The following is a 14,250-nucleotide window of genomic DNA, read 5'->3' on the forward strand; positions in this document are numbered from 1 at the left end:
TGTGTTTAAACTTCTCCAGCCTGAGTCCAAGTGGTTTGAAGTGAGGACCAAAGTTAGAAACAACTTTAAAAAGAAGAAAGTAGAACTTGATATTAAAAAAAATATCTGCTGGGATGACCTGATCATCTTGAATTTGGGTGAAAATCTTCTGTCATCTATTCTTTTATTAAGTAGTGGAGAAGGGAATACCAGAAAATATGTTTCTGGCATTTCTATGAAATAACTTAGTAAGAGAATTTATAGTTATTTTAAAAATTGCAAAAACATGCAGCCAAGTTAAATAACACACAGAAAACATGGAAAGTAAGCACTGGATTTGTAGCAGAAAGTATGTGCTTGTGGAATTGAGACAAGGTGAAACCACTATAGGAGTAGATAGGAGCTGAAGTCTTAATTCTATTAGGTTGAGTTTTATACCATAATAACAATAACAATAAAAGGCATTTCAGTATAACTACAGCAACTTAAATTCAATCAGGATGATATCTAAGCCATAGATGACAGTTGCCATGGAACAGCCGACTATGTTGGATGAGAGGAAAGGAAGACAGTTAAGTTGTAGTGATCCTGGCATTTACTTAAATCAGAGTCCTGGAAAACTAGAATTGCTGCTGACAATCCTTCTGAATGTACAAACTGGGATTTATTGCTGGAAGAAAAGCAGTGGTATATTCCCCCTGTGTTTACAAGTTACCAGAAGCTGTTATGCCTGCTTATGCATCCAGTGTCAGCTAGAGAAGCATCAGTGAGCTTAGTTTTCCCTCTCAGCCCCTTTACATTCTTGTGGCAAGGATCTTCAGAGTCTCTTCCTTGGGGCAGCAAAAGACAGTTGCCCTTGCTGCTGGGAAGCCTTGAAAGCACTCAGAGTACAGTCAGGCCTCTGTTTTGAAAAGCTTCACAGATCCAGAGATTTGTGTAGTTGCCAAATTACCTCCAAAATTCGGTACTTAAGAAGTGCTGTGTGCATAGTACTCCTCTGAAAATCCATACAGTCTTCTAAGTAATATATCTGCTGCTATACTAATAGAAACAACATTTCCAAAAGGTAGTATTTATTAAGCTTTGTAATTATCTTGTATGAAAATACTATGGAAATATCCAATATTACAGATGTGGGTTTTTTTCTCAAACACAGGATGACAGCAAACAGGCTCAGTTCTTAGCTTTGGCAGTAGTCTACTTTATTTCTGTTCTGATGGTCTCCAAATACCGTGATATACTGGAACCACAACGAGAAACTGCGAGGTCTGGGAGCCAGGCAGGTAGAAATATCAGACAAGAAATAAATTCACCAACAAGTACAGGTAAATCTGTTTTCTTCAAATGTTATTTGAATTTTATTTTAGTACTATAATTATTTTACTAAGTATTTTTAGTGAGTAGCATAAGATCCTCATAGGAAATTACATGCTACTTTTTCCTATATAATAATTTTATAAAATACAGTGGCAGATCTCAAGTATTCTGTATATTTATTTACAGAGTATTACTAATTTTTATTTCTATATTGATTTTTTGTGTCTTTATTTTTCTTTAATTTAAAAATAATTAGAAGGAAACAGGGTTCCTGATAGAGTTTTAAGTTGTAAAGTACAAGATAGTTGACCAACACAACTTCCTGAATCTGTTTTGTGTTAGGAAGAACAGATATCTTTAACTCTATACCATGAAATGAATGAACAGCAAACAGAGCTGCTTGCCCACATGCACTTGTTTTGTTTGAGTGAGGAGGTTTGTGAAAGGGTAGTAGTGGAAGTCTGAGTACTTTCTTGGAGTCCTACTGTGTTGGTGCCTGCATTTAAAAGCCTATGGTAACAACGTAATAAAAAGGAAACATTGCTATTGCCTTCTTTTACTGAACTGTTAGTGATTTTTACTAGCAGTAGTAGTGGTTTTTACTGGCATGTGTTCTTCAGCATGAAAGGGAGGGAGTCTGTTAGCTGTCAGAAGCTGTCAGAAATGAGGGGTGCAAACTTTACCCTGCTTTGTTTCAAATATTTTGCACTGTCAGTCCGGTAGGTTTTCTTCAAGACTGATTGGATTGATTATAAGTCTACCTTCTGTGTTAAAAGAGCTGAAAACAGTAGCTGAATTTGTCCACGAAACTTTTAATTTATGCATTTGTTCTAGTATAGATCTTTAATTAATTTCTTCATTTATGGAGTTGCTAATTTTCATTTGTCATAGAATTTTTCTTCCAATTTATGTCATATTTACATTTAGTCATTATTTTGATTCATCATGATGTTTTAATTTGCTACTTTTACCTAATAGTTAAAGTCAATGTGCTTGTAGGCTTTCCATTTTAAATGTACTAAATAAGTGTAGTCAATTATGAGAAATCATTATTTTTTTTGTGCCTTCCTGTTTATATGTTATGGTCCTGCACTAAGAAACTGCTAGTTTCAGTGAACTATTTCATCCATTTTTGTCCTGCCTATTTGCATATGTATATATATATCTCCATGTCTCTTTTTCCCCATAAATGTTCCTCTTGAAGTGCCCAAATAATAGGTATGCTCTTTCCTATCTCTTGATACACAACTTGTTTTTTCCCTTTAGAAATGCCTTTTTTTTTTTTGTTGATAATACCATATTTGCATGTTTCAATGAGATAGGATTTCTGTCATGGATCCACAGTGGACCAGACCACACATGAATAACTAGCTGGCTCACATTTGATTCCATGATTTTCTCCACAGTTGTGGTCATACCATCTATCCCTCACCCAAGTTTGAACCATGGATTCCTTGCCAAGTTAATTCCTGAGCAGAGCTTTGCCCACTCATTTTACAAAGGTAATATTAACATCATCTCCTAACCTGTTTGGGTGTTCTTATTTAATGTAATGCAATTCAAGAACTAACTGTGATGTTATTGTTGATAAATAAGTATACGCCTCAGGTTACATGGAGATCAGACCTGATGATACCTTTAAAACTTTAACTTCCTGCCTACATTTCTTTAGAAAATCTCTTTCCCACTTTTACTACCATTTATTATCTTTATTTATTATGAAATAAAATAATTTTAAAAAGCACTCAGGAGGAGGGAATGGATACAGGAAAATTTAAATGATTTTGGTTTGTGGTTATTCTGCTACAATATTAGGTCCATAAAAATCAAATCAGGCCTATTTTAAAAATATTGCATACTGCATAAAGTATGTAGTACTTTTGTAGTATTCCCTTTCCCTGTATTTTTTGCTGTTCTTTTGCCTTCCTTTCTCGCTTTTTTTTCCTTGCCTCCTTGATGGTATGTAAACCTCTGATATTGTATGTGAATTATTTTATGCCTGTTAGTTAATGTGCTGTGCTGTGTTTTTCTTGAAAGAAATCAATTTTGTTACGAGAGCAACTATTATATGTTTTGGGGCTGCTTTGTTTTGTTTTGTTTGTTTGTTTTAATAGGTACTATATAAGGAGGAGTATGGGCTTTTTCTTTCATTACTTGAAAAAGAGAGGGTTACCTGAATTTAACAGGTCAAGTTTGCATGTACAAAATGTTGCATTTCCACATTTATTTGCCTGCACTGTGTTGTGAACACATGTCAAAATATTTAATCTGATGAAAATGTTCTTGGTATAACTTTTTAAAAATTTTTTGTGGGTAAAAATACTGATTTATAAAAAACCTAAGCAATTTAGAATGCATCCAGTTCATAAAGAATAGTTAACTTTCTACATCAGTAATAAGGGGACTTACATTCATCATGTGCTGTTCTGGGAGCAGTATGTTAAAATATTTATTACATAAACTTAAACTATCACTATGTTAATCTGTCATTTCTTAAAATTTGGTGTGTGCATGTATGTATATTATAAGTTGTTTTAATTTATAACAGTGAGTAAGCCAGGGATATGATTTTGAGTCATAAGATTATTGTCTGCCATACAAAGAAAAAATATTTTGTATTACTCGGTTTCCTGATGTAATATTTGTTGTTCTGACATTGTTGCATTTGTACAATTGATCCATCATTGACAGAAAAAGGAATAATTTGATCTTACTGCAGAGAGAGTACTACAGTGCTATGTGGTACTACACAATAAATCCCTAAAATTTCATTAAATAGTGATTTTTCTCCTTTTTTTTTTTTTTTTTTTGGGTTTTCTGGATTGGGTTTTATGTTTTGTTTTGTTTGTTGGGTTTGGTTTTGGGTTTTTTTTGCACGTAGAGCAAGTTTATGTGTATCATATGTAGGATATTTTATTCTTAACCACTTTTGCTTGAAAATAAGGATTGGCTAGACTGCCTCGAAACACACTTATTTAATGACATTTTAATTTTTATTAAATTTAATACAGTAAAATACATTATACAACATAAATGGCATTACGTTTCTATTTGTACAAAGCTCGACATTTGATATAATGGATTGCAAAGGCAGGGGAAAAACAAATAATTGTTCTTCTTATCCACAAATTGTATCTGAATAAAATATATATATCAAAAGCAGAAAAGAATGTTAAGAAGAGATGGCAGCAATCATACAAACTCATCAAAATATTTAACGTAAAGCATTTAATAATTGGGTCTTCTATAATATTGTCTATAGTACTTGTTTTACCTTGAGTTCAAGTAAAATAGTTTTGTTTTTAAAGTAGTTCAATAGAGCTATAGTAAAACTGTGAACAGGATACACAAGAAAAGTATTTTGGTTTTAGAAAAAAATTGTTCAATAAAGGAAATGTTATCTGTAGTTAGTTATTTTATTTTTTTATATCATCACATCCTTCAGGGTTTTAACTCTCTGTGGTCCTAAACTCTTACATTTACTTAACTGCCTCACCCATTAGAGAGGAAAAATATTTCTGCTTTTTATATTCTGAACTGAGTTCCTCAGTTTTGAATATTAGCAAGAAATTAAATGAAAAAAAAATTGCCAACACTGTTAGAAAATGCTAAAAGTCAATACATTTTATTATTTTGAGAATCTTGAATTCCAGTGGTTAAGCCAATTGTTTTCTTTTTAGAATCTGATTTTCTTTCAGATGTTGGCAGCTAGCATGTAATATTTGAATATTATTTTAAACTTTAACGTAGTTTAACTTAATACAGAGTGGTTTAATGTAGCATTTAAAATTAAATACACAATTTTAAAGCTAAGCCCTATTTATTAAAAAATTTATAGAAATTGAGTTGTTACCTGGAAATGAAGTCTTTGTATTTTATTCATTCCACACGACACTAAAAGGATATAAAGAACTGGTTATTTGTCAGTACAGCAGATTATATCTGTTTGAAGATACAGCAGTTTGTAATTGTTAGAACTTTACAGGAAAAGATCTCTATAAATTAAGGAAGAAGAGTTGGTTCTTTAAAAGAAATTAATTTATCTATTTCTAGTAGATGGAATCTAATTAGAAACTTGTCAGGGGAAAGGTAAGATAGAAGTAGGTGTATAACCAGTATTTAAATAAGACACCAATTTTGTTCTTAGTGATGGTTTGTGGTTTTTTTTCTTTACGTAGGGTGATATCTTTAGTTAAAATCTGTTTAAGATTGTTTAAGACCCTACTTGTCTCAGGCACAAGATTGTATCTTTCTTAGGAGTAGCTGCAGCTGGTGTCAACTGCAGGTTACAAGATTTTTAACATCATTATATTTGATATGAAACTTTACCTAGTTTATTAATGTTGTCATATACGGAAAAAACACAGTATTGAAATAGAAGGCTTTAAAATATGTTTTGTGGGGAAATATATTCCAGCTTTACTTACAAATGTTTGTAGGTGGTAAAATAATGCTTCTTTTACTGGTATTTGAATATTGTTTATAAGCTAGATGTTATCGCATGGTGCTTGAAGGTGCTTCCCAGGAAGGAAAGACTATTGCAGTAGTGCCATGGCTACCATTTAACAGTAAAAATGTTTATTTCTTTGTAATGTTCCATACTTCTGCATTTATGTTTCTTTCTAAGGTGATCCATGGGGAGGAGAAAAATGTATCTCTATCTGTAGATTTACTCCATGTTGTGTTTTTTGAAAGTACTTGGGTTTCTCCTTCTACTTTCTGATAACTTTAAAGGGTCTGCAGTATATCTGACATAATCAGTGCTTAGCCAGACAAAGCAGAACTTGCCAAATGAAAAGAAAGCTCCCTCTCTTCAATTTAGCTCATATATAGTATTACTCTTTGAAATAATTCATATATAGTATTAATAATTCAGATAATATTATAATTCATATATAGCATTACTCTTTGAAATAATTCATTATCACCATCTCAAGGAAAACAGCAGATCAAAACTATTCTCTTGCATCTGAAGGTTGTCTGTGAAACACAGTCCTACAAAAGTAATGTTGCCAGACTTGCTTTTTTCTGTTCATAATGCCAAAGAATTCATTAAATTAAGAATTCATTAATTAATTAAAATATGGAGGTGTAGTAGAGATGGGAATAGCATTAAAGATGATTGACAAAAAGCTCTGTATTGGATTTTCAGTTTCTTATCTCAAAATCATCAGTCATATGTGAGTTGTACTTTCTGGAAAATATTAGTAGTGAATCAGTATCTAAACTAGTCATCCTAACCTCCCTTAATAGTAGGTGTAGAGAAGTCAAAGCATGTTTAGTGTACAATTCATCTGACTTGCTTAAAGATCTGCTTAAAAGAGAGGTAAACTGGTCACTGTAGATGCTCATCTTTTTCCATTCATGTAGATGTCACTGTAGATCTCTGTCTTGGTCAGATCTATCCTGACTCTGAGACTAGGCTTAACTGAACTCCAGACACAAAACGTGCTTCATGATAAAAGCTGGAAAGAAATTTTCTGATGTCAGGCACTTAAACCAATCTAATGACGTTATGTACCTTAGTAATATCCTCATCCATAGCTATAGCTGGATACATATATGTTCATATATATATATTCTTCTTTAAGATTACTACATGTATATTGTTTGAAAGTTGGAACTATATATCCATCTAAACAATTACATAATGTCTTCAACTTAATGATTCGAAGGCATGTTCTCTTTGTACCTGACATCTGATGAATCTGAGCAATGCATATTATTGCTCCTCCAATAGTCCCTTATATCTTGTCTACCTATTTAACAGTGTGCAATGCAACTAATCTGCACCTTTCTCCATTGTATTTTTAAATGCTGCTTTGTATTGTACTGAGAGGATTCTCAGTTTTCTTCTTTTTTGTCTTATAAGTATTCCAATCTCCTTTTTTGCCTGAGTACTTTGCTGAGTACTTGAGATCCTTGAAGGGAGACTGTTCCTCGCAGTCTGATGAACTAGCAGACCTCTTTAAAATCTTTTGCTTTCATCTTTAGCAGCATCTTCCACAGCGATCATGTATGAAAAATCCTAACTGTGTTGTATTTAGTAGGGAAGATGTGCTAAAGCCTAATTTCAACTCCCAGTGATGGGGAATGATTTCAAATCCTTTGAAAATTTTCCTTTCAAACTCAGAAGGATGAAGATAGTCCCAGTAAGCAAAGCTACTACCCGTAAAAGGCAAACAATCTTCTTCTGTTTTATTTTACAAGCAAATACATGAAAATAATCTTAGGAGGTTCAGTGCTTTGTAGAATGGTTATCAAGACTCGTAAGGCTTCTGACTTAATGGCATATTCTGAAAATGTACCTGAGCAGTGGAACTTGCCAGTTCCCACAGCCCTCTTAAGATAAAAGTGTATTAGTCAAGGCAGAATTAGTGACCATTTAGTGGTCAGCAAGAACTACCCCTGTAAACTGAGCATAAAGTACTGAAATTTTTATTTCTGAAATGGGAGCAATTGGAATAGCTTAGAAAATACAGTTGTGCTCTCTGTTGTTTTGTCTGAATAAATAGGGTTATTTTCCCCAAATTGTTATGAAAATATCTGTTAGGTCTGGAAGATGTGGCAGTAGAGACTTAAAAACAGAGTAGACCTTTCTCTTACCAGCAGAGGGTAATCATTACATATTTTGAGAGAGAAATTTCTTTTCCTCAAAATAAGAGAAATAGAGGAGCATGGCATCTTCTCTTAATAACAGCTAATCAGCCTTATCACGTAAAACCAAGTAACCTCTTGAAATTACAGCTACAAATCTGAAGTAGATTTAACTATGGTGGTCAGGATCACTTAAGATGAGCTTTCTCAGTTCTGGTTGTTATTGAAGCTATCCTTGCTCACTTTGATGGTTTATTGGGCTGTTTCTTTCAACAGTGCTTCCACATCTACAGCAGTGGAAAAGTGTGAATATATATATATATATTTTATTACACTTCAACTGGCAGCCTGTTAATTACTGAGAACACAATGTTAACCAAAAAATGGATACATGTTCTCAGTTGAAAATTGATATTTCCACTTAGCATTAATCAGGAATGTTTCAGAAATGAAAGCACTGCAGCAGTGCAATTCACCTTATCATATATTGTGTGAAGAAAATCAGTATGTAGGTTATCACAAACTTTTATAAAAAATGGATTGACTTTTCCACTCCCTTGCTATCACTGTCTGTATTTTTCCCAAAGCACTGTAAATGAATAGATTGCTTAAAGGTATGTGGCTGCAGATGGACTGGAAGCTATTGATTTTTTTTTCCTTGACAGAACAAACTATATTAAAAGGTTGCAGAAACAGCTTTTTCTTTGAAGACAAGAAAAGTATCAAGTTTTTCAGATCTTCTAGGTATACAGTGTTCTGGGAATTACATTGCTACACTGTTGTTTGTATTCCTAATGTAGCAGTGTAGAGATTTAATTTTAAGGTCTTTTGCATAACAGTAACAGTGTATCTATGCAAAGTGGACAAGAGGACTAATTTCCATTGTCTGTCAAAACATGTTTTGCCTCCAGAAGGTCCTGACAAAATTCATGGCTCCATCTTCTGCAGAATCTAATTGTACATATATTTTCAAGAAAGGGGAATGTTATAAATAACATGGGTTGATAATCATGATAATCATAAAATTCCAATTCTACTGAATTTCTGCCTGCTGCTCAAAATAATCATACTGGTCTTCTGATGAAACATGTGCTGCTTATTCCAACATTATCTGAGAAGAAATGCATTTGAAGATCATGAGAGAATAGAATACATCTTAATCTATTATTTATTGCCCTTCACCAGCTACTTAAGGCATCATAGGAGACATTTGCACATACGTTTTATTATTAATTGATCAGTCATTATATGTGCATGAAGCAGTTGTAATAGGGATTTTTTGTAAATAACATCAATATTTATTTTCATTTGTTTTTACAAATTACAGATGTTTTAAAAGTTTTTGAGTTGTCAAAGTAGTGCTTAAAACAAAATGTTTTTAGTATAAGTTTTATTGTATTATGGAACATACTCTGTGCTTCACTGTTGACTTTTGCTGCTGGATGCTGAAACCTAGATGACCTATTTTATTTTTTTTTATTTCTTTTGGAAGAAATGTCTAATTACAACATCGTCTTTCTCAGCATGTGTTAGAAATACAGATGTTATCATATATACCTGTAATCTACTTTTTAATTATGTGATTTTGAGCTTATACAATACAAAAATAAATAAATGAAAACAAATAGAAACTGAAAAAACCAGGGAAATTCACTAGAAAAAAATATGTTACTATATTGTTCTTAATTTTTATTTGGACTTTGTTTCAAAATCTACATGCCTGGTTTTATACTCTGAAGTTGATGATTTTTTAATACAACTTCTCATTTTTTTATTTTCATTTTATCTTTAGTCTTTTTAGTTAATACCTTGTTAATGATTTGCTTTAGGATTGCTGGCATTTTGCTTGGCAACCAGGTGATCCATCAACAGTGAGTGAAAGAGTTTTGATTAGTAAAGAAAAATTAAGACTGATTAAAGACAGTGCCTAAACGGAACAAGAGCTATATCTGTCATAAGTAGCTCTTTCAATACCCTTAGTAAGGTCAAGGTAATAAAAACTGCCCTGTGTACCTGCCTGAGCAACTGCAGAGAAAGAAAAAAATGATGAGACTTTTGAGGAATTTGAGCACATAGAAGCAATTCCCAGTGAGCAAAAAGATAAGACATGTACTTACGTGTGTTGACCTGTGATATTTTTCCTAGCTGAGAGCTACATCCTTTCTCCTCACAAATCAACTCTGGTTAAAAAGAATTTCCTAACCTGCTGCATTAATGACCTAGCTCAAGATCTGTGCCCTTGCAATTGCCAACCCACTCGATAGTCTTTTATATCTGACCTCCTCCAGCCCCCTCGTATTCAGCTATGTTACTTCTACCCTCAGACATGCTTGTCAGAGCCCTCGGGTATCCCTGCTTGTGGTTCTGCTTCCCAGCCAGAGGCTGCCACGGCATGTGCTCTACTTCCACCTCTTCCTGTGCACGATTGCTGGTGTGCTGTTAGACATCTGATTCTGCGCTGTTGCATTGCTGTCCTTGTGGAAGGAAAGGACCGGTGTTTGGTCTGGAAGGAATTTCAGAAACCTGGATAAATACTATAGCTGAATAACAGATGGAGGCTAAATGCACACTGCATTTATTGAAGATTTTCATAGATAAAAGCCTGATACTGCAAGAAGGACAAATTGTAACCCTACGCCATTTTTTATCACTTCTAAATATTTCAGTAAATGAAGAGACTTGGTTTAAAATCTTTTGTAAAAGCAAATGAGTTCTGCAAAATAAAAGTCAGTGTTGTTCAGGTAGCCTTGCCTCGGAAATAACATAAATCCATGAAGTCTGTTAGTGGGACACGACTAAATTTGCCTAACCACACCTAATGTGTGGTTACATGAAGATTAATACCAGCCAGGTTGCCAAAATTAGTAGATGTTGCAAGGCTGGGTCATGACCAGGATCGCTAGAAAAGGCATTTTTACTCTGGATCCCTTATAACTATCACACAGAAATAGAAAAGCCAACAGAAGAGAAGGTCTTGAGGAGATATAGAGTAGGTTGGAATCTTAGGGTGATTTTTCTTACTGTTGTGCCTCATCCTCTGAAGGCATTTCTATTGAACCTCCATTCTTGCTTACTCCTCTCAATGTATTTTTAAATCAGAACCTTATTACTCTTTGATTCTGTCGCCATATTTAGTTTCTCATGTCAGTTTATTTGTGCTGCTTCATATACATGAAAATTATTAGACTGGTGTTGCTAGAAAGAATTTTTCCACTCCATTTTATAGCCTAGAGTTTAGAAATTGATTAGTTGACTCTCCCACCTATGAAGGAAGCTGTAGTATCACTGCCTAGTTGGAATGAAAGCATTTTCAGTTTGTAGTGTACTGTTTCTGAAAGTTTGTAGAAAACTACAAAAGAGTATATAAAAGGCAGCTATTAAGGTTATCACCCATGCCTTAAGATAGTTATACAGAAAACAACTCATAAATTTTCCAGTGCACATGCAGACTGAATGACGGCATCAATTCCTATATCGATTGCCCCAAATCTTCCATTGTCAAATGTTTCTACATTGTTTGCCATGGAAATTTGACAATAGTTTGGGATAGTCTGACTTCCCAATAAATTTTCAGCCATATTGTAAACACTTAAAAAATAATTTTCATACATTTTACTTTTTTAAAAATTTCAACTCGTTCTTACTTAGTAAGGAGGTTTAATGAGATCAAAAAGATGAAAGGATTACAGGAATTTGCACACAATTTTTCCATTTCTTAAAGTAAATAAATATTAAAAGCAGAATATTTTGTATTGTCCTTTTTTATAATGGCAAAATTGTATATGTTTACCTGACATATAAAATGTCTCATTATTAAGTTAATAAATAGAGGCAGTTCGGATTGTATTTTTTAGGCATATGGAAGCAGTGCAAGAGCTATTTAGGTAACTCAGTAGGTTAAAACAACTACAATACACTTCATAAATCACAAGCAAACAAGATATTTTAGGGAAGCAGCGTGACGGATGAGGTCACCAGATATACAATATGCCATTTAGTTAGCTTAAGCCCATATTTTTTCCATAATGTAGATGAACTCATTAGTTACAATGAAAAACAGTAAGAAGGAGGCATCTGGCTTCCAACTGCCTGTTTCTGACAGGGTTAAGATCACTAGATCTAGTAATGTTTCTGCTTTGTCTACTGACATGGCCTTGTACTGTAGAAAACTGATGAGGTTTGCTGAAAATTTAGAGGCTTACTGTCACAGTGTTATAACATAGACAGATGCAATCAGTTGTGTTTTTGCTTCTGTTCATGTTTATCATTTTGATAAGTTGCTTTAAATATTTAGGATTTTTATAAAAGCATAGACACTTATGGTTTATGATTTTTCTAAATCACTTTGTGGAGCAGTATTCTTCATTCCTGAAATCTGAAGGCAATAGAAGTGCTGCAACATGTTATAAAAGAATATAGAACAGAACTTAGGGATATGCAGTGTTGTAACTAAAATTGGTTGGTTTTCGTAACCTCTACTAAGAAGTTTATCATTTACCTAAATAGTACTAGTAATAATAATGCTGATCAAGAAGGTCTAATCTTTTCAACCATATTTATCTGGATTTCACATAGCCTTATTTGCTATATTCTTATTTGAAAGGCAGTTATAAAGAACTTTATCTGTTCTATTTTCCTTTGATTCATAAAAGGTAAATTGGACCTTTTAAACCTTTATTCATTTAGTTTGCTTGATGTTTTAAAAATGACATTTAATGCATTGGACTCAGGGAGTTTTTAGAGATTGTTATTCATAGTGATAAATCAGACTAAGCTTAATTGGCTTAGTGCAGCATATTCATATTAGGTGTTGGAGACATGGTAAGAAAAGTAAAGATAGAAATCTGATTTCTATTGAAATCAAGTATCTGTACATTTGCCTGAATTTAAAATAATTACCTACACATTTTTTTCAAAAATCATTTTAATTAGTATTATGTATTTTATAGAGTGTCATATTTAAATTCTACATCCAAAAATTTAATTTTACTTCTATTTTTAGCTTCAAATTATGCAGGCCTCTAGGCATTTTATTCTTATTTGGGAACAAAGGATTACGGTTACCTGCTGAGTAATTAAGTACAGTTCTATTTATAGCATCTCAAAATTAGTTCCATTTTTTGTTACTATGACTGGAAAATTATTTTGTAATCTTAATTATATATTGATGACTGTCACTTCCCAAATTTAAATTTATTCCTGGCTAGTTTACACTCAATTATTCTCATTCCAATGCTTCCATTTAGCTTAAATTCTTTTTTTTTTTTTTTTTTTTTGAGTTTTCACCCTGAAAATACATATGATAGCTGTTGTGAAACCCTTCAGTATTAGTTTGGCCAGACTACGTCTGTCAAATCTCCAGCAGTAGATTGCTGTGTACCTCCATAGTGGCTCTTCCATCTTTCTCAAATATAACAGGTACACAATATTCAATAATGAATCCTGCCAAAGCCTTCTCTAATGCCATTAATAATGCCGTTCAGTCATTTACAGAGGATGAATTCCAGTTATAACATGAATCTCTGTATTCTTCACTAGATGCATAGCTTTTCACCACTAAATGTAATTTGTAGTTCTGCCATAATGCCTGCTTATAATCATCCTTCTGTGACCATCGGTTGTGCCTTGTAACTTTGTCACCAGCAAATTTCAGCCAAAGGTTTTTACCTGAAATCTTTATTAAAATTTTGAACAAGAGAGATCCCGTGGTAGTTTCTCTCAGTCTGATGGGGTTTTTTAACTTTTAAAACTAAGCGATGACTCCTTCTTAGCCAGTTTCTTTTTCCATATTCTGTGAATTTCCAGGTTCTCATGACTAAATGAGAGCCTGTTGTGACCACCCTGGCTTTACTGAATTTACTGTATTGACCCTTATTTTCTTAGAGCAATAAATATTTAAAATACTCTTCTAGCAGAGCAATTTTGTAATCTGTCTCATTCCTTTCCATTCCTATTCTTTACTCCAAAATAAATCTTGAAGTCTTGCTTACTCTTGAAGGTTTGCAGTTGTCCAGATATATTTTTTTCCTTTTTTCTAAGAAAAGAGAAACCATGTGTGGTTTTCTCCATGTTGCTGTCTCCACTTCCCTGTTTGGCAAAAGTGCCTGCTACTAGACCAGTAATATGGACTGTTTCTTTCAAAAATGGCTTGGAGTCAGTTCATTGCCATGATTTTAATGTATTAAAGTCTTTCTTCTGGTTTAGATAAGGTGTTTGACTTTCCACAAGTGTATTTCTATTATATTTCCTCTCTTTAGTTTTATTTAATGAAAACTGAGGTTAGATGTAACTTAACTTCACTACGTAGTGGACTATCGTCTTTTTTTCAGTGCCCCCTTTTCATTTACATAATAATGG

The 14,250-nt window shown here is 33.2% G+C and overlaps 1 protein-coding gene across 4 annotated transcripts in view; it reads left to right on the forward strand.

Annotated features, from left to right (window-relative positions):
• Positions 1 to 14,250, forward strand: part of NBEA (neurobeachin) — a 470,259-nt gene that overhangs the window by 163,503 nt on the left and 292,506 nt on the right. For 3 of the 4 annotated variants that reach the window (XM_050332434.1, XM_050332435.1, XM_050332437.1), the window contains 2 exons: positions 1,136 to 1,304; positions 2,703 to 2,798. In XM_050332434.1, the coding sequence (XP_050188391.1) occupies positions 1,136 to 1,304; positions 2,703 to 2,798 (265 nt within the window). The remainder of the gene's footprint in view (positions 1 to 1,135; positions 1,305 to 2,702; positions 2,799 to 14,250) is intronic. The other variant, XM_050332438.1, reaches the window with a different exon arrangement.

This window comes from Myiozetetes cayanensis, unplaced genomic scaffold (assembly GCF_022539395.1).
Source record: "Myiozetetes cayanensis isolate MyiCay16 unplaced genomic scaffold, myiCay2020 scf5-8, whole genome shotgun sequence".
Classification (NCBI taxonomy): Eukaryota; Metazoa; Chordata; class Aves; order Passeriformes; family Tyrannidae; genus Myiozetetes; species Myiozetetes cayanensis.